The sequence below is a fragment of the Macrotis lagotis genome, chromosome 2, assembly GCF_037893015.1.
Source record: "Macrotis lagotis isolate mMagLag1 chromosome 2, bilby.v1.9.chrom.fasta, whole genome shotgun sequence".
NCBI lineage: Eukaryota > Metazoa > Chordata > Mammalia > Peramelemorphia > Peramelidae > Macrotis > Macrotis lagotis.
Window position 1 is genome coordinate 261424789 of NC_133659.1, and position 23996 is coordinate 261448784.

The window sequence follows — 23996 nt, forward strand, 5'->3', positions numbered from 1 at the left end:
TTGCTTACTTCTAATATATCATCTTCCTAAATTATCTAAATCAATGATCCTATAATCTTAGAGTTTCCATCTGGTTCTTATAGTTTATGAAGTTGTGTTCAAAAATAAGAGAGTTGATGAAATGACTCAGGATGGTGAGAGGGATCAGAATATTACTACACTAAGATCTGTTGAAGAAACTGAAAATGTTTAACCTGGAGAAGAAATCTAGAGGCATGAGAGGTGTCTTCAGATATCTGAATATCTGTCATATGGCAGAAGGAATATACTTGGTCTATTTGATAATAAAACTGGAACCAATGTATCAATGGGAAAAATTTGCCAAGATGCACATTTGACTCAATATCAGGAAAATATTCTGAATAATTAGGACTATCCACAAGCATCACTGGATTCTAAGAGAGTGATTATCTGAATAGAACAAATAGAAAACCAGGGCTGTAGGACCCTAAGGAACAGACATCCATGGGACAAGTTTTCTCACCTGAGCAGTTTGCTTTAACCAGAAGAGCATTATAACACACTCCCCCTCTCACACACACACACTTACACACACTTACACACACACACACACACACACACACACACACACACACACACAAATGCAATGACATACATACTAAGGCCCTGATGGAGTGAGGAGTTGTACTACTCTCTCTCAGTACAACTGCATTTGTGCTCTGTATTTTGTTCCCTGTAGTCTCTCTAATTTGCAACTACTTCTACCCCAAATATTCTTGCTCAGAGTAACTATCTTGCCCAACACTCAAATTCTTCCAACAGGGGCCTCTCATAAGATATCTAGAGGATATTTTTAAATGTTCAGACTAGATAGACTAAAGGGAGACAGTATTTTAGAGTGGGGAAAATGCACTATCTAAAGTCAGAAGACTTGTTTTCAAATCCTATCTCTGCCTTTGTAAGCTGTTTAACTTTGGACAAGTCACAAACTGTGTTTCAGTTTCTTCATCTGTAAAATGGAGCTCTTGGCTATGTAATCTCAAATATCTTTTCTATTAATAAAATTTTAATTCCATGACTTGATCTATGGTTCTTAAACCATGGGAATTCATAGGTTTTAAGGTTTTGACCTAACTTCTTAATAAATAGATTTAGAAGGTTTTTCTTTTGTTCTAAGGGCATATGAGGAGACAAAGACTATAAATAAAGAGTTCAGGAAACTGAACTAGGGACCTTCCAACTATAAGATTTTATAATTCTATTCTAAGATATTGTCTGAGTGGATAAGATATTATTTTTCTGAGAGTCTTTTCCCTTCATACTTGAAAAGCACTAGATTGCTGTCTGGTAGTCACATTATCTCATTTGGTCCTTAAAACAACATTGTGAAGTAGACCTGATAATCATTATTATTTTCATTCTTCAAAGTAGACAATGAGTCATAGAGAGCCCATAAGATGGAAACCAGAACTAAAACCCAGGTTTCTTGACCTTTAGTTTGACACTAAAAAAAAAAAAGACTTAAAATAATGAATTTTAATGGGAGGATTTTAGGTATTGTGAAACAAAATTCTATAATTCAAAGAGTACCCGTCCAGGACCCTTCAAATTGTATCATGGAAACCATCAACCTTTTGGAGGAGAGAATAGGGAGATAGGAAAAAGAAATCTTTAGACTTGTGATTTAATTCCATAAGCAACTCTCTACATTGTTATAGATAAATTATTTGTCCAAAACTTAAAATCTTATGTAATACTAGGAAGTTTGACTATTTTAAAGTCACATATCAAGTGCCTTTCAGAATTAATATATGGATCTAAAACTTCCTGATCCCCAAGGTTGCCCTTTATCTACTCTTTCTACATTTCTGCTTTCAAAAGGAGAATGCATCTAGAGTCAGAAGGCTTGGTTTTATATTCCTAGCTCAGCTATTAACTAGCTGAGTAACTCATGAAATATCAGATCTAGAGGGGACTTTGGAAATTCTGTTGTCCAGTATCTTTATTTTTAAGCCAAAATCATTGAATTTTTCCTGAGCAGTCTTTTTTAGTTTTTTTTTTTTTTTTGGCAAGGGAACAGGGTTAAATGGCTTGCCCAAGGCCACACAGCTAGGTTGTGTCTGAGGCCAGATTTGAACTCAGGTACTCCTGACTTCAGGGACAGTGCTCTATCCACTGCACTACCTAGCTTGAGCAGACCTTTTTAAGCTTAAAAACAGTTGGGAAAAATTGCCTCTTTTACCTCAGAGAGTTAAAAAGGATTCAGTGAAACACTGAACAATATACTGTTTTGCAAACTGAAATAACTTAAGACCAAACTTTATAATAATTCTCATAACCATTATCTTCATCATTTTTATTTTGTCATAATCATTCATAATCAAAGAAGAAGCATTAGTTGAAGATTATAACATGGGAGATAATTAGTCAAAATTCATGTTGGAAGAGATTATGGAAAGAGAAATTAGTCTTTTTCTTCACCCTAATTCCCTAACATCTTTTGGGAGAGGATTGGATCGCAATGATCTGGGAAAGAATAATTTCAATCTAAAATGGGAAGTGGGAGCTGAATGTGATTAATCACTAGGAAGTAGAGGTTTCTTGATTGGTCATGGGTGTCACTGTGGCTCCTTTTGCAGGTCAATTTTGTTATAGTTTTGGAATGCTCTGAAGTCCCACTATAAGCCATGGAAGGTTCTGTGCTCAGTCCCACATCTTGGGAAACGAGGCGCGCATGGCTGCAGAAGACCCACAACTGGCAAACACAGATCCTAGAGGAGGAGGCAGCAGCTGCCCTCCAAGATGTTCCAGATCCTGAGCCACCCAACCTGGATGATGTCTTTTTGGAAGGTGAGGAGGAATTAGTCATCCTGAAGGACTTGAAACCATCAGAGTGTACTCTTCTGGGGAAATAATGCTAGGCAAAATTGGGCAGAATGTAAACATGTGAGAGCCTCATGCCGACCCTTCTCTGAGGGCTAAGAGAAATTGAGACATTGGGAAGAAGTTTGAGGAAACTTAGCCTATAAAAGGTAGTGAATAGAAATGTTTAATGGATAAATAAATGAATTAGTGGAAACATATCAGAAAGAGAAACAGAGAATCAGTCCTGAAGAATCTGACAATGGGAAGGCATGATTAGGATACCAAAATACAAAGCTCAGCCCTGAGAATACATAGTTACATAGAACTAGTTTGATTTATTGTAACTTGCTATGTAAAAGGCATTGTACTGGGTGTCAGGGGACCTGGGTTCTTTTTTCTCAAAGATGGAATTTCTGTATGACCTTGGGCAAGTGCCTTTATTATTTGGGGGATAAATACTTATCTCTTTCCCAAAATTTACTTACCTAGCTTACACTGGGGAAGACATCAAACCTAAGAAGAAATGTAATGCTTTTATTACAATCTAGGGGGAAAAAAGACAAAGTAGTAAAGTAGTAAAGGAGGCATGTCATTGAGACTGAATTGACTGTTGGAATGGGGAGAGGAAAAGGGTGACACTGTGGTTCTGGTTTTCTTTGATTCTCTTGTTGATTTAGTATCTGACTTCTTTAGAGAGTCCCACAAATAAGATTGAAGACTGGCTACAGGATTGCGGGTAAGTACAGAATCATGACCTGTGGGAGGCAAGCCAAAGTGGGAGATAGATGAATTCCTTGACTCCTAGCATAAACTTTCAGTCTCTGGATTTGAGAAGAGACTATAGGAAAGTGCTTAAGATTGAGGATGTATCCTACATTTAATGCTAGAGCTTAGGGTTAGGACTAATGAATAGAATATTGACCTAGAAGTTTTCAGGTTAAAATGTAAGTAAGAATTTGAGTTTGCAATATAGATAAATGTTAGCAGTGGGGATTAGAATTGAGACTATAAACTTTAGCTAAGACCTATGTGTGAATGGCCCTGGTTTGGGATTCACAGATTTCTTTTTTATTTACTCTGGGGTACTTTGGGGAGACAGAGACCTGGATACTTTTTCCTAAGGATGGAACAAGAGTACTAAAAGACCAAAAATTAGTCAGGGAAGGCATTTTATCCTAGTAAAAAGTAGGTCAAGCTAAATTTTTGAAATCTTAGACATAATAATAGAAACAGAAATAAATATTGACATATACATAGTCGTGATTATAGACATTCACCTAGACAAACATAGATGAAATGATAGATATAGACATAGGTAGAGGCATAGAGTTGGAAGATATTTTTGGCATCTCCTTCCATTTGCATAGTGGAAAGAAAATTGGATTTGAAAGCAAATTAAGGTGGTTTTTCCTCTACTTTGAGCATTTTGCCTCTCTGAGTTTTAGTTACCTTTTTTGTATAAAGAGTAGGTTGATTGAAATTATCTTCTGTGTAGTTCACTTCCCACCCTTAATCTCATAGCTTTAAATATCTGTAGATGAGGTTGTACTTCACATTTTTTCTTTATTGAAAGGAAGATTTCTATGGTGAGTAGCATATATCAAGCAGTTAGTATGATAAAAAACAAAAACATAAATAAAATATACAAATGTAAATTTAAAAAAAAGTTTAGAAGAGAGGTTGTTTTATCGAGATCAAAGAAATGGATTGGGTTATGTAATTAAGTTTCATTTAAGACTAAAACAGATACACAGACACAGACACACACACACACACAGACACACACACACAGACATATATCACTCCAGTATTTTTACTGAGTCAGACACAACTGAAATGACTAAACTAGAACAAGAATAACCTGTCTATGATTAACCTTAATTCAAATATTCTGCTTTCTGATTTCTGAAAGCCAGTGAGATAGAAGAACTGAAATCAAATGCTAATTCTAACAATCACTAGCATTGTGACCATAGGCAAGCTGTTTCAGTTGTGTACATAACATATGAAAATGGGACTAAAAATGGGACACAACATATACAAATAATTTTTATTATTTAGAAATCAGAGTATCTGTTTTGATCAAAATACTTTGCAAGTCATAAAGTCCTATGAAAATGTACTATATATATATATATATATATATATAGAAAATATATATAAATAAAAATAAAATAATATTCTAGAACAAATAAGTTAAAAACCTGTGGCATAGTTCATTCAAAACAATGAATGACCCAAAGGTATTACTGGATTAATTTTAAAATAGAACCTGTGGGGCCAATAGAACATTGGACCTGGATGTCATGTTTTCAAATCCAACTTTAGACTCTTGCTAACCATGTGACCCTGGGTAAATCACTTAACCCCAATTGCCTGCGAGAGAGAGAGAGAGAGAGAGAGAGAGAGAGAGAGAGAGAGACTAAATTCTATGGTATTACTAATTTATTATTTGGTTTAGGCCAATATTTAAATCTTAAAACATTCTTTGAGCACATACAGCAGTGGAATTGTTGGAGATAGAAGATCACATGACTATATCAGGATTGCTTTGAAGAAATAAAAAAGCATACCATCCTTCTCTCTCCCTTAGATGAAAAATTAGCCATGTATAATCAATATGCAGATTCTAGACAGCTGATTCCCTTTGTTACTATCATTTTCTATTTATGTTCTTCTGTCTTTTCAATTAAACCCAATAATTTCTCATGTCAACATGAGAATACTGAAATCCTATTTAATTTGGAATCAGAAAACCTGGGTTTCAGAGGAGTCTTCTGAGTCATTCATTATCCTCTATAAATGACTGACAACTCCTCTACAGCAAAACCAACAAAATAAAAAGTTTATCTAGCTTAAAGATGTCTAGTTAGAGGGACCCAGTAATGTCCTGATGTAACTCATCCCACTTTTAAGTTCTAATAATCAGGAACTTTTTTCTATTCCTGCTCCCTTGCATCTTCCATTCATTTCTCTTAGTTTTGCCTCTGACCCTGAGCAAAACAAGTCTGTTTCCAAATGATTCAAATGTTTGAAGGTAGCAGACATCTCATTTGTTTTGCCTGCTCCATTTCCAGTTCTTTCCACTTAAAATTTGCTATCCTGATTACTCTCCAATGGACTCCCCAACTTATCAATGACCTTCCTAAACTGTATCCCAAGTATTCAATTGACAAGGGCAGAGTATAGTAGGACTACTACCTCTCTCATTTTAAATGGTGTGTTACTTTTAATGTAGCAAAAGATTAGATTACAGTTAATTTGAGGGTTTGGTAGGGATTTTTTGGCCTGCTTTTTCTAACTTTGTTTTGACTCACTTTAAGGTTATAGTGTGCTAAAAGCCTCACTTATCTTGTAATCTAATCACATCTATCCCATTTTCTTTTTGTATAATTGATCTTTATGATTTATTTATTTACATTGTATCTCATTGAATTCAGTTCAGAATTATAGTCTGTGTCTTTCTGCACCAGTTCTATAATTGGATATGATAGCTGTTCCAATAGTCATTATTTGCAAATTTTTAAAGCAAGTCATCTAGGCCTTCATCTATAATGTTGGAAAAAAATATTGTATGGCAAAATAACATAACACAGATTTCCTAGGCTATTCTCTGAGAGACTTTCTTCCATCATGACTTCAATTCATTATTAACCATTTTTTGGAGTCAATCATTCTTTTTTTTTTTTTAATTCACCTTTTTTTTTGAGTTCCTCATTCTTTCACTCCCTCTAGTCTCTTTACCACCCAATGCCATTTATATATGTGAAGTCATGAAAACAAAACATTTCCAAATTATCCATGAGGCAAAAAAGTAGGAAAAATAAAAGGGAGGGGGATGCTTCAGACTGCACTCAGAATTCACTTGTGTGAAGGTGAATGACATTTTTCATCAAGTTCTTTGAATTTGCTGTAGATCATTGTATTGCTTAGAGTAGCCAAGTCTTTTAAAGTTAATTATTATTACAGTATTGTTCTCAAAGTATAAAATGTTCTTCTGGTTCTGCTCACTTCATTTTGCATCAGTTCATATAAGTCTTCCCAAGTTTTAAAATGATCCTCATTCATTATTTCTTAAATTCAATAGTATTCTTTCATGATCATACCTCAGCCTTTTCAGTCATTCTTTAACTGATAGGTTTAAATTTGGATTTGTTTAGAGATTCCCATTACTTTGCATTGAAAAAAAAGAAATGTTATAAGTATTTTTGTACATGTGGGTCTTTTTTCTTTTTCTTTGATTCCTGTGTGATACAGACATAGTAGTGATATTGATGAGTCAAAGGATATGCACAATTTGATAGCCCTTTGGTATAGTTCCAAATCTTTCTCCATAATGGTTGAAACAGTTTACAACTTCACCAACAGAGTAATAGAATAGTAACTTTCAAACATCTTATCCACCATTTGTCATTTTCTATTTCTGTCATTCTACCAAGCTGATGGATGTGAAGCAGGTACCTCTGAGTTGTTTTAATTTTTATTTCTCTAATTTTAATGAATTTATTTAATTTCTATATGACTGCTGTTGACTTTAATTCCTCCTTCTGAAAACAGCCTCTTCAAATCTTTTGATCACTTATCAAAGGGAGAATGTTTCTTATTCTTATCAATTTGGCTTGCTACCCTATATATTTGAGAAATTGAGACCTTTATCAGAGAAACTGGTTATTAATGTTGTTAGTTTCCTTTTTTTCTAATTTTAACTAGATAGATTTTATGTGTGTTAAAGCTTTTAAATTTAATGTAATCAAAACTATCTATTTCATTTCCTGTTATCCTCTCTATCTGTTGCATGGTCATAGATTCTTCCCTTATCTATAGATCTAATGGACATTTTTTTCCCTTGTGAAGCCACCATTCAATTAGTTTTGAAACCACCTAATTATATGATCATCTATTGTATATAGTTCACTATCTTGTCCCCAAGGAAGCATGAGGCATTGTCAAATGTTTCATTTAAATAATTAATCTATATATCTAGCTATTCAGATACTTAATAGATATAATGGGACAAATAAAAAAGTATCATTCAACAAAATCAGTTCAACAAATGCTCATTCAGGACCTATTATGAACAAATTATGTGTTGCGGTCCACTCTGGGCACCCGGGTCTCAGTTTATTTCACACAACTCTTCGGGGAGCTCCGCGGGACATGTCCCGCATATTCAATAATGAAAGTCAGCCAGTGAGAGATAAGCAAGGAGTTTATTGCAGGTATATGCTACATCTCTGACTTACATAGTTGAAATAAGGGTATATATAAGCCTAGTCTCCTTGTATCAGCATCCCTCATCTCCAGGCCTGTGGAAGTATAAGGGGTATGCCACAAAAAGTCTGTATCCTGGAAAATGTGGAATCTTCAACAAGATAAAGATGAAAGGTAGAGAGATAAGGACTAGAACTCCTTCCTGGGACAGTTGAACAATATGAGGATGAAAGGCAGAGGGATAAGGACAAAAGGTCCTTCCTGAGAATATTCAACAAGATAAGGATGAAAGGCAGGAGAACAAACAGAGAGAAGGGCCAGAGCTCCTTCCTGAGTTCAAAGCACTCTGGTATGGACATTCCTGTTGTCCCAGGTCTCAATGACTCTCAGGATGAACTCCTCATGGCCACATACTCTGTCTATTATCCCCTTACAATTCCCCTTTCTTGTTTAAGTGCAAAGCGCCCTATAGATTCCCAGAAAAGCGTTGTCTTGGAGGATCAACAAAAACATCAATCAGAACCTTTCTTATTCATGAGATGAGGACTTGCATCACAAGGGGAACACACGAGTAAAATAATAAAAGTCCAATACCAAACAATATATAAGGTAAAAATATATGCAACAGACCACCAGATTGAGCATGAAAAAACTGATCAGAATCTGCTGCCTGGTCAATATAATCAGCTATTTGGGCTAATTTTGACAATTCTAATGTAACATTTTCCATACTCAATCCATACAGCTGGGCTCTAATAACATTTCATTCTACTTGAGATTCATTATATTGCGCTTTGGTCAAACAATATTGATTATATCTATAATCACATTGTAACCTTTGTTGTAATTCCAAATATTGTACTTCTTCTCCCAAAAACATAGTGGCTTTCTACAATTGATATAATGCTTTATAAAATTGCTCATCTACCTGAAGCTGGTGTTTAAATCCCACTGAAACATTCTGCATTAATTCTTGTAATCCCTGTGCTTCAACTATTCAATTCTGAATATTAGATATTGACATAGCAAGGGCTGTAGAAGCCACAATGACTTCTACCAGTAATGTAATGCCCAAAATAACACAAAAAAATATATCTTCTGTTTCTCTGTTGAAAGGATAATATTTTCTCATTAATTGTCTCAAAAATATGATCACTGTGTTCTATAACAATTTTTTTGTTTTTACAATAGTAAATGCATAATGTGGTCATGTTACTTTGAAAACTTTTCTACCTACAGCAAATTTAGGGCCTATGCAGTTTCTTACTAAACAATTCATACAGGTTAAATTGAACACCCCATCAGAATATTTAGTTAATGTAATATTAGATTTTCCTTCTACTAAAAATGCATATTCCTTACCCAAGCATACCCTGGCACTAATAGTGATATTAGTAGTTATATTATTCCTTATATCAATATTAACCAATTCAGGCATTCCTTGCACAGTATGTCCCCCAACCAATGCAACACATGTTTCTATCCCTTTAACCTCTATTCCAGATCCATACATACGTATATATATATATATATATATATATATACGTATATATATATATATATATACGTATATATATATATATATATATATATATATATATATATATATACGTATGTATGTATATTGCAGTCGAGGATCATTTACTGCTCCTCTATCTTCCATGTCTCTTGTGGTATTATGACAAGATATTAAATATTCTGTATAATTCATAAAGTCTAAAGGTACTTTGATTCACTGATGAGTATGGCAATATTTAAAGGGCATGAAACCAGGATAATGATACATAAGTGAATAGAATTACAAGAACTTAACCTGTTTCCTTGATATTGTTTAGTTTCATTCAAGGGTATCTCAGTACCATTTACTCTCCATGTATATAAGTGATATTTCCTGGTGTCAATTTGTATAGAATTCTTATTTGTTTTTACAGCAACATCCCACAAATATATCCTTCCATCCACAATCTGAGTACACCATCTATCAGCAGGTACAATACTTTTAGTGTAATTCCATTCAGTACTCAACCAGATTCCTCCCATTTGTTTCTGCAAGTACACAGGAAATCCTTTAATCAATCCCATGAAAGTCATTGTTTTGTTAAAGTTCTGTATGGATTCATTACTTGTTATTTCTTCAACACTTTCTTCATCGTACATTCAAGAAAGATTTCCATGTAAAATAAATTCTAGCATAGTATCTGTCCAGGATAGTGTTTTCAACCACAGTGGAGACGGAATGAGAGCCCATCAATGATCAGTCATATTAGCCTTTCCTACAGTTAACACGTGCATCATCATAAATGTTCTTATGAGTATCTTTGTCTTTTATGAGCATTATTCTTTCTTCCTCTTTTGCCTTGCCTTCTCTTTTGTCGATTCTTCCTCAGTTTCCACATTTCTTATTCTTTTTGCAGAAACCCATTTGTCTCCATGATCTGTGGAAACACAAAGAAAACCTGGACCCCATATTAATACTCTGTAAGGTCCATACCATGAGCCATCGAGCTCCTTTACCAATGCCATAGATTTTATTTTCAGAATTATTTTTAAAGTATTTTCTTTCCAACTGTTTCTTAATTTGTATAAAATGTCTCATGACTGGAGACAAATTATCCAATTTAGAAATTTGTAAAAAATCATACGTATATATTGCTTTGTCTAGAATTCCTTGTGATAGATGTCCTCTTCCCCTTTCTTGTTTAGCGAGGATTGCCTTAATATTTCTGCTAGCATGTTCCACTATGGCCTAACATGTAGGATTGTAAGGAATTCCAGTGACATGCTTTATTCCCTAAAACTTTTAAATTACAAAGATTTCTTAAGACCAATTGTTGCTAAAAATCCCTTCTTATGACTATAAGATTTTCTTCATACTTCTCTTAAATTCCAAAAGTCATATTCAAATTAGTTTTAAATCATCTTCTTTTCAAAAGCCTAAAAACTTTGCAAATTCTTATCTTTATCAATGCAATGCTAACTTCTCAATGCTTTCATTTATAAAAACTTTCTATCCTTATTGACCAACATTTCTTAATATTAAATTCTTCTTATTAAATTAAATTCTTAATATTAAAACATTCTATATTCTGGGAATGAGAGATTCCCCACAATTTGAGATATCAAAGTGATATGTACTAATGCCTTACCTTTATTGTTTATCATTACTCACTCATTCCAGATTCTTCCCAGATACATGATCCACATTCCAATCAGTGTAAAATATTAACTTCCTCTTAATTATTCTAAAGCTAACTCACAAGTCTGTCTTGACTCCCATAACTCTGGAGGAGCCATAAAACATCAGAATCCAAACTTAGACATATTCTTTACAAACCCCTTAATTCAATTTAAATGTATCTTTAGATTAGCATACTATAGGATCAATAATAACATAATTAACATTTACCTTACTATTGCTTTCATATCAAACTTTTTACTTTATGGGGTTTATTATTTTTCTAATCAATTCATTGCCAAACATTGCAAAAATTACCAATTTAATGCAATTTTAAATCACCCCAACCTCATATAAACACATATGTCCCTATAGACTTACAGTTCTATACTTTCTTCTTTTCTTATAATGATTTGTACACCATTTTCCAAAGTTCCCAAAATCCATTTTTTTTATACAAAGTCAACCCTGCTCAAACCTTTCCATACTTAACAAATGTTTCAAAAGAAACCCCAATTGTCTCTAAGTCTGGATTTTCTTTCCAGTACTTTCAGAATCTCTTACTCAAACTATACCACTCACATTTTTCCACCATTCCTTTTCATTAGCTCTTCTTGACTTTAATTCATACTATTCCGAACTAGAGTCACATAGCTTATACAGCTATATAACTACAGATATGATTCCACTTTTCACAATGCATTTTTCCTTCCAAGGTTTTAATATTTAACATTTCTTGATTACAACTGCTAAAATCCTGGAGAAGGCAGTCATTCAAAAATCCCTTAGCCTAATTAGAATATTCCCTGACCCCCTTCTTCAAATAGAGTAAACTAAATAACTTTTATAGAGAGAGACCATCCCAGATTCTTTCTGGGGGTGGTGATCTTCTATTCTTTAACCCTTACATGTCCCATAATTTTCTGTAATAACTAACAATATCTGAATCTATATTGATAAACTCCTGAATCTCTAATGATGCCATATCATTCGGGAAAAAAAATTAATTATTTAGTTTCCCCTATATGGGCATTTTGGTAACCACATTATACACTTTAGGATTAACCTGACTCTCTTGTCTTTCTGAAATTTATTTTCCCTATTTTCAAATTAAAATAGCATTTTTTTCTATGATTTCTTTGTTTAACATATTTGGTAATATTTGCTGTTTCTTTAACTTCAGTGTCCTTTTTAACACTTACTTTACTAATTCTTCCTGAAGTAGCTCTCCCTCCTGAAAGTGGGAGGGAGAGGGAAACACTCCGGCAGCACAGAATTAAGGAGAATGGGAAAGAGAAGGGAACATAAAAAGGAATGGGGCAGGGGGCTCCTCATAATAGTAAAATAACAGGGTGAGTAGTTTGGCCTCAGTCAATTTAACACCAAAATCCATTCCTTTTTTAAAATAAAAACAAAAAATGCTGGAAGAGGAGGGGGATCAGATTACTCACAGAAAGCAGGCTTAAGGGGAGAGCCAGTGAGGGCATTAGATGCCAAAATAACAAAGAGCAGCAATTTAAATGAGGCAACTCAAGGACAATTTTAGGGGAACTTTTCTCCCCATCTAGCAAATCATTAGAAGAACCCAAACACACAAGTAAACAGACAATCTAAACACATAAAGACAGACAAGGCACAAGCACAGTTTACACAAACACAATAGAATTTTCCAAACTGACAATCTCAACACATATCCACAAACACAAATGCCGTGAGGGGAGATTCTCTCTTAAACTAGTAAGAAGGAGCTGGCAGGGGAGGAGGCCAAATTTCATCCTCCTGTACAACTTTATTTCTTTTCTTTTCTTCTCTTTTCTTTTCTTTTCTTTTCTTTTCTTTTCTTTTCTTTTCTTTTCTTTTCTTTTCTTTTCTTTTCTATATAGTTTTACTGTCTGTTTGGCTTTCTATAGAGAAATGTTGCTCCATTCCCTCAAAAGCATTTTTTACTATACTAATTATCAAGAAATCTAGTTCTTTAAGATAATCAGGGCATTTTTGTTCATAGCTAGTCATCTCTTCTCCTTTTACCTGCCATTTATCTTCTGTTATTTCTATATTCTGGTCCCATGGTGATATAGTCTGTATTTTTTCAATGAATGTCCATAAATCTTTTAGTTGTATAGTAATCCCTTGTTTCTTGATAACTTTGTATAACTGTCTGGCCCAAATTTCACTTTCCTCTGGCTTAACCATGGGAACCTATTCCCCATCTTCCCTGCCTACTCAAGTAGCGAAGGTACTTTCACTATCTTCTTGTCCTACTGACAAGGTCCCGGTTCTCTTTCCTGCCCTTACCTTTAGTCCCTGTTCGGTCGCCAATTCTGTTGCGGTCCACTCTGGGCAGCCGGGTCTTAGTTTATTTCACACAACTCTTCGGGGAGCTCCGCGGGACATGTCCCGCATGTTCAATAATGAAAGTCAGCCAGTGAGAGATAAGCAAGGAGTTTATTGCAGGTATATGCTACATCTCTGACTCACATAGTTGAAATAAGGGTATATATAAGCCTAGTCCCCTTGTATCAGCATCCCTCATCTCCAGGCCTGTGGAAGTATAAGGGGTATGCCACAAAAGGTCTGTATCCTGGAAAATGTGGAATCTTCAACAAGATAAAGATGAAAGGTAGAGAGATAAGGACTAGAACTCCTTCCTGGGACAGTTGAACAATATGAGGATGAAAGGCAGAGGGATAAAGACAAAAGGTCCTTCCTGAGAATATTCAACAGGATAAGGATGAAAGGCAGGAGAACAAAGAGAGAGAAGGGCCAGAGCTCCTTCCTGAGTTCAGAGCACTCTGGTATGGACATTACTGTTGTCCCAGGTCTCAATGACTCTCAGGATGAACTCCTCATGGCCACATACTCTGTCTATTATCCCCTTACAATTATGTAAAACAACAATTGTAGCATAGAGTATATATGATTTCTTTTATAGAGGAAATCACCTTTTAAGAGAAAACACTAATTCACATTTTGTAAATATATAAATAAATAATATAAAACTATTTTTCACAGTATCTTAACATACCATATAACAAAGTACTGAGTGTCTGGCTATAGAACAGAGGTAATATGCTGCATTCATATTCTATAAAGGAGAGACAAAATGTATACATATATGCATGTATATATAAAACCACATGTGCATATATATGTATATATACATATATATATATATAAAGAGAGAGAGACAGAGAGAGAAAGAGAATGTGTGATGTGTATATATATATATGTATATAGCACACATATAGTATATAGAGAGCTTATGGGAATAAAATATAAACAAAAACAAAAAACTTAGAAAGGTAGGAGGGATTCAGGAAATAATGAATCATTGGATAATTTTTTTTTGAGTAGAGGAAGAATATATGGTAAAATTGACACTTCAGGAAAATCACTTTGGTTGATGAAAGAATAGTAGACTGGAAAGACTTAAGAAATAAAGAAGATTATTAAAATATACCAAACGAGAGGTGATCAAGGTTCTAAACAAGAGTGGTGGATGCACAAGTGAAGAAAAGGAGACATAGAATGAGAAATGTTGTGAAAGCTGAAATGACAAGCTATAGCATCAGATTAGATGTGTGGGGTAAGGGAGAAATCAGAGATAATTCTGAGGTGGTAAGTCTGGGCAATTGTGAAGATTATATTGTGGTCAGTATTAGAGAATTTGGGGAGAAGGGAGAGGTTGTTGTGAAAAATGAATTCTACTTTGGCCATTTTATGTTTGAGATGCTTATGGAACATCCAGTTGGAGATGTCCAAAACACAGTTGGTAAAGAGGGGACCCAGGAAAGAGACTAGAGCTAGATTCATAGAGCTGAGGATCATCTGCATAGGGACACTAATTAACCTGAGAGAAATATGAGTGGTGATCTAATTTCCAGGAAAATTCTTTGATCTTTATGGCAACCCCTCCAAAAAAAAAAAAACAAACTTCAGCTTTCTGTATTTCAGGTCCTCCAAAGAAGGGTTTTCTGAAGAGTTCAGCCTGTCTATTCATGGTGGTGAGTGCTGAATCTATTTCCTCCCTTGTTCTCTTTCCTGGATTATAGATTTTTGCTTGCTTGCTTGTTTTATTTTGTTTTGTTTTTAACTTTTACATTCTCTTGCAAGTATATTCCATTGACCCCTGGAATCTCAGGGTAAGGGATCACTGATAACTCATAATATAGTATATTCTTGTCCTCTTTACCAATCAATCAATAAATATTTATTATGTATCTAGCTAAGAATTGGGATTACAAAGAAAGGCAAAAGGTAATCCCTGCTCTCAAGGAGTTCTAGTATATGTGCTTTTGTGCTTATGTGGAATGGAAAGAGTAGGATAAGGAACCAAATGTGTGCAGTTATGCATATTTAAATTTGAATGTGTTTAGACCTGTGTTTCATTTTTATGTATAGGTGAATACTTAGCCATGCGTTTGTGTGTAGTTTGGTGCATCATGATTTTGTTTGCATGTATGTGTAGTTGTATTCATGTAAGCCCCCTTTTGCTTTCCTATACTTTGGGAAAGTATATCTCCTTTGACTGAAATCCTCTTGGTTTCTAAGGATGTCCCAGCCATGAAGCCAGCTTTGATGATGACCTGACCTTGGGAGCAGAGGGTAAGAGTTAAAGGGTCTAGGGTGGGGTCTGAGGAAATTATGAAGAGCAGAGACTTAGAATGTGGTCTCTGAAGAGGGGTCAGGGCATCTCTCTACTCTAGATTAATGGAAACTACCACCAACATTGAGAAATTTGAAGAATGCAGACAAATATCCATTTCAAATACTTACACACACACACACACACACACACACACACACACACACTCTCTCTCTCTCTCTCTCTCTCTCTCTCTCTCTCTCTCTAACACACATACTTTTTTGAAATTCTGCTATTAGAAATGCATCACTTTGGATCCTCATTTCTAAATCGTTTTTTTTTAGTTTTTGCAAGGCAATGGGGTTAAGTGGCTTGCCCAAGGCCACACAGCTAGGTAATTATTAAGTGTCTGAGGCCGGATTTGAACTCAGGTTCTCCTGACTCCAGGGCCAGTGCTCTATTCACTGTGCCACCTAGCTGCCCCCATTTCTAAATGTTTAGAAACATTTTTTCCCTTGAAAGGTGTTGTTCTTACAACAACAGAACCACTGATTGTTAGCCCTGGAAGAGATTTTAGGATTCATTCCTCTACTACCTCAGTTTTAAAAATGAAGAAACTGAGGCATAGAGAGGCAAATGACTTACTAATACTTTCTTTGAGATATGGAATAACTTAAGAACCTTAGGAGGGCAGAAAAGAAACATTAGTCACAAGAAGATAAGGGGAAGTTCAACTTCTTACTTTACCATTTTCACTTGGTCTTCCTTTGAACAGCATTAAGATAACTTGAGATCATGAATGTATCAATAAGACTCTAACATGAGTATTATAAACACTTCAAATTCTAGAGACTTATTGTCTGAGACTAACAAGACTGACATAGAATTTCAAGCCCAAGTACAGTCTGGCCCCATGATGAAGTACCAATCTTCATTAGCGATTTTCTCTGACTTGGAGTCAGCTTGATGCTATGGAAAGAAAAAAAAACATAGACAGAGGTTCAACTCCATATTATATTGATAAGCTGTTTAATTGTGATTATATACTGCATCTAGATCCTACCAAACATAAAAATAAAAACAAATAACTAGCTATTTCTAAACTTCCATCTCTCCATCTGTCAATCATGGATAATATTATCTCTACTACTTTCTAAAATATTTTTAAAAATGTGAACCACCATCATTATTTTCAATATACTTGCCTATGGACACATGGCCCATCTTGAACCTGTTTAACCTGCTTCCAAGGGCTCTGGTGAAACAAGATGGAAAAGTAGTTGACTCTAAGATCAGAGGCTCTTCTCTGCCATTTTTTCTCAGTGTGTGACCTCACATAAATTATTTCATCTTTTGTTGCCTCACTCATCTGAAAAATGAGGATTCTGGTCTAAATGACTTCAAACATCCTTTCAACTCCAACATTCTAAAATTCAATAACTCCTACTCCTGGAGAGATGTACAATGGTTAAATAATACCTTCTCTCATAGGGCTCTCTGGGAAAGTCCCAGTGAGGACAAAACGCATGGATATAGACAAGAACACAGACAGGTGTTCTCATTAAACTGATATAAGAATACCATGGAGACTACCAGGGACAAGCAATAGGAACATTGAAGGTAGTTCAAGTAGAGGTAGAAGGTAACAGAAAAGGAAGTGATGACCAAGTTGGAACCAGATGGAAAACTCTGACCACTCTTTTAACGGTATTTTTTCCCTTTCCTTTCTTCTCCCTCCTTCAGCAATCCTCTTAGCTTCTAATGGCAAACTCCTTTCCAGGTAAGTGATGTAGACCAATCCAGGGAAGTTAGGTGCCCTGAATGGCAAATCAAACAGATGGGCTCAAGATACTTCCAAATCTCTTGGAGAACAGCCCAAATAGACATTCCTCAACTCATCCTGACCTGCAGACATAAGCCATTCCCAAAATACTTCCTTCACCTTCCAAAATATTGCCCACCACCATTATACATTTTTTTCTGAGAATATTCTGGGGAGCAGTTATCATAGATGGTACTTCTTGGGAGATAGGTTGACAACATCTCTAATTCTTGCAGGAGTTTTCTGGAGACAACAAAGCCAGGGCATCTACTGAACCTTGGCTGCAGTATGTCATCTAGCAACATGACCAGTGGGACAAATAAGACCAGTTCAAGGTAGGAAATGCATGGCAGATTGGGTAAGGGAGCAAAACCTCTGCTAACCTTGGGGCTCCCTTCTTCTTTTCAGTCTCCCTTTAGAGACTGAAATGTAATCTTTGAGATTCAAATAATGACCCATCAGCTGATAAACAGTACTAATTGAATAATCATAACTGATTTCTTTCCCTTTATTATGTGTCTATAGAATGTACTCTTTTGAGGTCAATTTGAAAAATAGAAACCCCTTGAATGTTATGTTTAGTTAACTTTGAGAAGGCAGTTCTAAGATTTCAATATGGCAAGGACTTTCTTGTGAATAACTGAGAGTTGACTAGCTAATAAAAAACCTTAGTGGTACCAGTAAAAAGTAAGCAATTCAAAATACATATTTATAAAAATAAATTTGATTTTTAAAGAACATTCACACCTTACCAAGTAAATCACTTTACACTGCTGAGTTTCAGTTTCCTTATCTGAAAAATGGGGGGGTAATGATGCCTGAAAGTTTCAGGTGCAAACTCACATCCTGAGACTAACAAAGGTTATTTTGCTGATAGAATTAGTGGCGAGCAAAATCCCTAATTCCTACCCCCAACTAATGAAGTGGCAAAGGTAGGCCAATAAAACCTTGGGGTTATATTTTGAAATCAATTAAGATTTAGAAAGTACTTTCTACAGAACACCTTATGAATTAAGTAATATAACCCTTTTCACTGGTACAGAAATTGAAACACTGAGAGGTAAGATAATTTGCCCAGCTTTAGGAGCTGAGATGCAAAGGGGAACAGAGTGATGGGAATGCTATTAAGTCAAGGTATCTTCCTTCTTTTCTTCTTCTTTCCTTCCTTCCCTCCTTCCTTCCTTTCTTCTTCTTCTCTTCTTCTTTTCTTCTTCTTCTTCTTCTTCTTCTTCTTCTCTTCTTCTCTTCTTCTTCTTCTTCTTCTTCTTCTCTTCTTCTTCTTCTTCTTCTTCTTCTTCTTCTTCTTCTTCTTCCTCCTCCTCCTCTTCTTCTTCTTCTCTCTCTCTCTTTCTCTCTCCCTCTCCCTTTTTTCTTTCTTTCCTTTTCTTTCCTTCTTTCTCCAGACTCTGTTATTAAACTCTTTGGTGCAGACCACCTTACTGGACCCATCTTTCTTTCTTCTCAGCATCTCAGAAATTCTGGATAAAATCCGGGAGGATGCAGAAGATGTTCTTTTAAACCTGGGTTTTGCTCAAGACAATCATAGAGCCACAGCTCGGATTCCTGCCCGCTTCTTCATCACCCCCTCCCAGGCAAAGGGCATTGATTTTCAAGTCTTCCTGAAGGCTCAAGTGAAAAGAATAGAGATGGAGGACCCCTGCTTGATGCTGGCCAGTAAGTGTCTTTGAAGGTCAGTCTACCCCAATCTTCTCCCTCTCTCCCAGGGCTTAATGAGAGAATTAAAATGTAGACAGTTTCCTCTTGGCCATATTTTCCAGTATTTCTTAGAAGATCTGATAATAACTTCAGATTCAATTCAAATTCTTATTTGGAGATAAGGAAAATGAAGGAGGATGGTGGAGATAATGTGATTTGGCTAAGGTCATATAGGTTGTAAGTATCAGAAATTTGGATTAGTTATTCTTACTTTATAACCTGTGCTTATTTACTTTATGACTTTCTGGAAACAATTTAAGTCCATTTCCTCTGAATCAGGATCAGGGAAGATAGACCAGTGGTTATAGATTGGAGGTAATTACATTGGTTGGGGGCAGCTGAATAGCACAATAAGTAGAAAATATCTCTAACAATCAAAGCTATTTTAAAATGTAATGGTCTCTTCAGGAGAGAGTGAGTTCACCATTAATAAAATTCTTCAAGCAGGTCTTTGATTCACTGCTTGTTGGGATCTTTGTCGAGGAGGCTGTTCTTGTTCAGATTCAGATTGGACCACAGATTGGTCTCTGGGGATCTTGACAACTCTGAGATTCTCTGAATCCCAAATTCAGTAAGGAAATCTGGTCAGAGAACTTTTCCTTTGTTTACATTCACTCCTGGATGGCTTCCAAGGGAATCCCAGAAGTTGCTGATAGTTCATCACCATGTTCATTCACCTCATTCCCTTGTTGTTCCCATAGGTCGGTTTAAGCAGGTGCACACACTAGCCACCACCGCTGATGCCTTTTTCTGCCTCTACTCCTATGTGTCCAAGACTCCTGTCCAGAAATTCATGCCATCTCAATTGTTCTGGCCCAGTGCTACTGATGCACCCCTTATCCGGGTCCTTCCCCCAGAACCTGAGGCCCGATCCCCTGTGGAACGCCTTCGAAGAGCAGTATCCAAGATGTGTCTGTACACAGCTCCTCGGAATGTACCATCTTCACCCTATGCTTCCACTAAAAGAAATAGTTTGGATCAGGTGGTATGGGAGGTGATGGACAAGGTGAGAGAAGATAGGATGGCTCCCCAGGTAGGTGAAAAAACTGCCCCAGACCTCTACTCCAGAGTAGAGACTCAGTGGGGGATTCCATCACCTCTTCAAACTGAGGAACTTATATCTAAGTTGTACTACTGCAGAAATACAAAGAAGGAAGAACCTGTGAATAATGAGAATCTGGAAGAAGACAGAGACACTAAATGGGGTAACAATTACAACACCAACCAACCTCCTTCAGGGTTGACTCCACATATTCTCAAGACATCTCTAAAACCTTTGCACTGCACAGACCCTGAGACAGAAAAGTCACAGACCAGAGGGGATCTGGAATGGAGATTGGAGGCCAAGGAACAGATGACTTGGGATAGAAAAAGAGAAATATGGGACCAGCAAGCCATAGAAGACACACAGTTAAGTAAGGAACAGAATGCCAATAGTTCCCTGGAGCTTTGTAGGATCCAGAGATACCCTGGAGGGACAAGAGGACAAGCAAGAAGGCAACTGTTCCAGAGGAATTACCAAGGTTTCAAGGGGAGGAGAGAAAACCCCTTAGAAGAGGCCAGCACTGAGGAAGAGTTGGGGAAGAAAGCAGTGAGATTGACTCTGCCCAACACTATTCCCCATAGGTTCACTGAACAGAAACATGATTCCTTGGATTTGGAGGAGGTAAGTGGAGAATTCTGAAAAGAAAGGGACATGAGTCCTTGCCCTAGTGTTGAGGGGACATGTTGTTGAGTAAGATGGTAGAAGAGTCCTAATTGTATAAAATGCAAAAGAGAATCTTCTTCTAAGAATCCCAACCTTCACAAGTAATCTGTGTACTACATCCCTTGTGACAGATCTAATTGGAGACATCCATGTTTTGTCCAATAAGAAGTTTCCTGAGACATTGGACAAATTGTGGAATTTTAAACTTCATTTCAGTCTCTATAGTGAGCCCCCATCAGTATTATAATTTTACATACAAAAATGCCCAATCCGTTGACTATAAAGTTAGTCATGCTATATGTATAAGGTTTTATATGTCCTTCACATTTCAAAAACAAAAACAAAAAACAGAGGTCATGAAGCTGTAACCCATTATCCTGTCCCATATCCCATGATGAGTAAATTCAACCTTTCTGGAGGGGCTAGATTAAAGCTCTTGCCCTCCCCATTGCACTGTACCCAAGAGTCAACCTCAATTGCTACAGCTCCTAAAAGGAATTTACATGTTTCTTGGTAACAGGTTCATAGCAACAGTGATGAAGAAGGAAGCAACTGGACCAGTGAAGCTGAGGGTCACTGCTCACTATCCATTGCCACCTCTAGATGGAAGCCTAGGAGTAAGTATTCTCAGGAAGTATTCTGATCCCAGATTGATAATGCCTTGGGAACTAATACTCCTGAAACCTTCATCCAGGTTTTCTTGAATAACCCATACTTGTGGAACAAGAAGAAAATTCCATACTCTGGAATCATGCTTTTGGTATCTTCTGATATCATCCCTCAAGGCTTGCGTTAGCATTGAAGATGTCCCTGCCTTCTTCTCTCATACCTCCCCCATTCTGAACAAACTGGGTGTCTTTAGAATAATGTCTATCTTATCCCATGCATGAGAATTGACTAGAACACAACTTATAGGTGGCAATTGCAGATACAAAAAAGTGAGAACTGAGACTAGTTTTGCCTAATTTAGAAACTCAGTGTTTATTTGAACTGCCTTCCATGTGACTGTCTCTTGTTTACCTTTAACCTGGGTTTTCTTTCTATAGTTCCCTATGGAGTCTTTATTCCATACCCAGTTGTCACCTCCTACTCATAGCTCAATCTGGAATGCACCTAAATGTTCCATTTCTGGCCATCAAGGAAGCAGTAGTCTACTTTTCTAATTCCTTCCATAACTTAGGCAGACAGGTGTTCCTCAAGCCATGCATATAAAAATAGAATTAATGAACTGGAAGTAACTTTGTGGAGAATTAATTTAATTCAACCCAAGTGACATTGTTATCTAGAGCATCTTTTGGATGAAGATAACCAACCAATGAGGGTTTCTCCTAAGTCTCACTTCATTTGTAAATCACTTCTTTATGAAAAATCTTTCTTTAACTTAAGTCAAAATTTGCCTACATACAACTTCACTGGTTCATATTCTACTCTCCGAAGATAGATCACATCTTCTCTCTCTTCTATAGGACAATCTTCCAAGGATTGGTAAAGGAAAAGATATTAACTTTTCTCTGTCTCAATTTCTTTACCTGAGAAGTGTGAGAAGTAGACTAGAGGCTTATTCTCCATCTAATTTTGATTCTAGATACTATGGTCATGTCCCTTCAGTCTTTTCTTCAGCCTAAACAACTTTCAATTCCTTTAACCAATCTTTCTAGGCAATGACTTTGAGAACTTTCACTGACCCAGCTATACTCCTTTAAATATCGTTAAATGTGTAATTATTCCTTCTAAGACAAAAAGTGAGATATATTCTTACTAGAGCAAAAAAGAAAAAAAATGTTCCACTCACTCTGGGCAACATATGTCTTTTAGTGCATTTTAAGGTACAATTGCTTGTTGGCATGCTAATTCATACTATTTACTCATGTTGAACTAGAAGTTCATTTGGATGACCTGGGAGTTTTAGGATTATACTCTAATTATCATGAAGTCAGGTGAGGTTTTTGAATCTAAGCTCAGGATTTAGGTTGGTCCAAGTCAACCGTTCATCTTGATTCCTTTAAGTGACAGATTTCTCTCAGTCCTAGATTCAACTCTCAGATCTCTCTTCTTTCACTCATTTTTCTTTGTCTACCAGTCTAGCCTCTTCAATTCTTTGCTTTTATCCATTACCTATCAATTCTCTCTAATAATCATTAACAACCAGAAAGTTCATTTACAAAGAAGATAAATGTTTGCACCAGAGAAATACAAACTGATATCAACTATGGAAGATTTTCTACTACATAATCTCTTTATTGAAAATCCCCTATACTTTAGGAGAAGAGTGTGAAAGTAATGAAACCTCTTTAGTAGCAGTTAGTCTAAAAATAGAACATTATCTTATCATATTTTTATGTTATTTTGGGATAGAAAGGAAGGAAGGAAGGAAGGAAGGAAGGAAAGAAGAAAGAATGAGAAAGAAAGGAAGGAAGGAAGGATGGAAAGGAAAGAAAGGGAAAAGGAAGGAAAGAAAAGGAAGATTAAAATAATTGACTACTTTGGGTTATTTATATAAATCACAGGCCTATCAAGATCTAGCTATATATTGAGATAAATAGTGATAAAAAAGTTAGAGATAATTTTTACTATTTTGCTCTTTTTTATATTAATATGTATTCCAGGCCATTGTAGATCTATCTTTCCATATCAAGATAGATAGATAGATCTATCTGGATGGGTCTGTGATTTAATTAATATAGACAAATACTAGAATGAATGGAGATCTCAGTAATTTTAAGTCCTCAGGCTACTTCTCTGGAATTCATTATAGGATGTTTTGTATAGCTTGTGTGTAAATAAACAAAGAACTATAGGTAATTAGAGATAAGTGCTAACAGTTGATGTGCAGTGGGTTAATTAAATTGACTAGGCCAAAGGATTCAGAAAGGAGGAAGAGAATATCAGTGGAATGAAGAGAGAGTTATGGTAGTCTGGTAAAAACTTGGAACCAAGGCAAGATCTGCAGCCT

General features: G+C 35.9%; 1 protein-coding gene across 4 annotated transcripts in view; it reads left to right on the forward strand.

Moving 5' to 3' along the window:
• Positions 1–23996, forward strand: part of TESPA1 (thymocyte expressed, positive selection associated 1) — a 117954-nt gene that overhangs the window by 18593 nt on the left and 75365 nt on the right. For 3 of the 4 annotated variants that reach the window (XM_074226065.1, XM_074226066.1, XM_074226067.1), the window contains 9 exons: positions 2601–2811; positions 3520–3562; positions 15167–15216; positions 15764–15817; positions 17541–17577; positions 17856–17954; positions 19085–19293; positions 20037–21001; positions 21564–21660. In XM_074226065.1, coding sequence (XP_074082166.1) covers positions 2649–2811; positions 3520–3562; positions 15167–15216; positions 15764–15817; positions 17541–17577; positions 17856–17954; positions 19085–19293; positions 20037–21001; positions 21564–21660 — 1717 coding nt within the window. In that variant the 5' untranslated portion in view covers positions 2601–2648. Of the gene's footprint in view, positions 1–2600; positions 2812–3503; positions 3563–15166; positions 15217–15763; positions 15818–17540; positions 17578–17855; positions 17955–19084; positions 19294–20036; positions 21002–21563; positions 21661–23996 lie in introns of those variants that run through there. The other variant, XM_074226068.1, reaches the window with a different exon arrangement.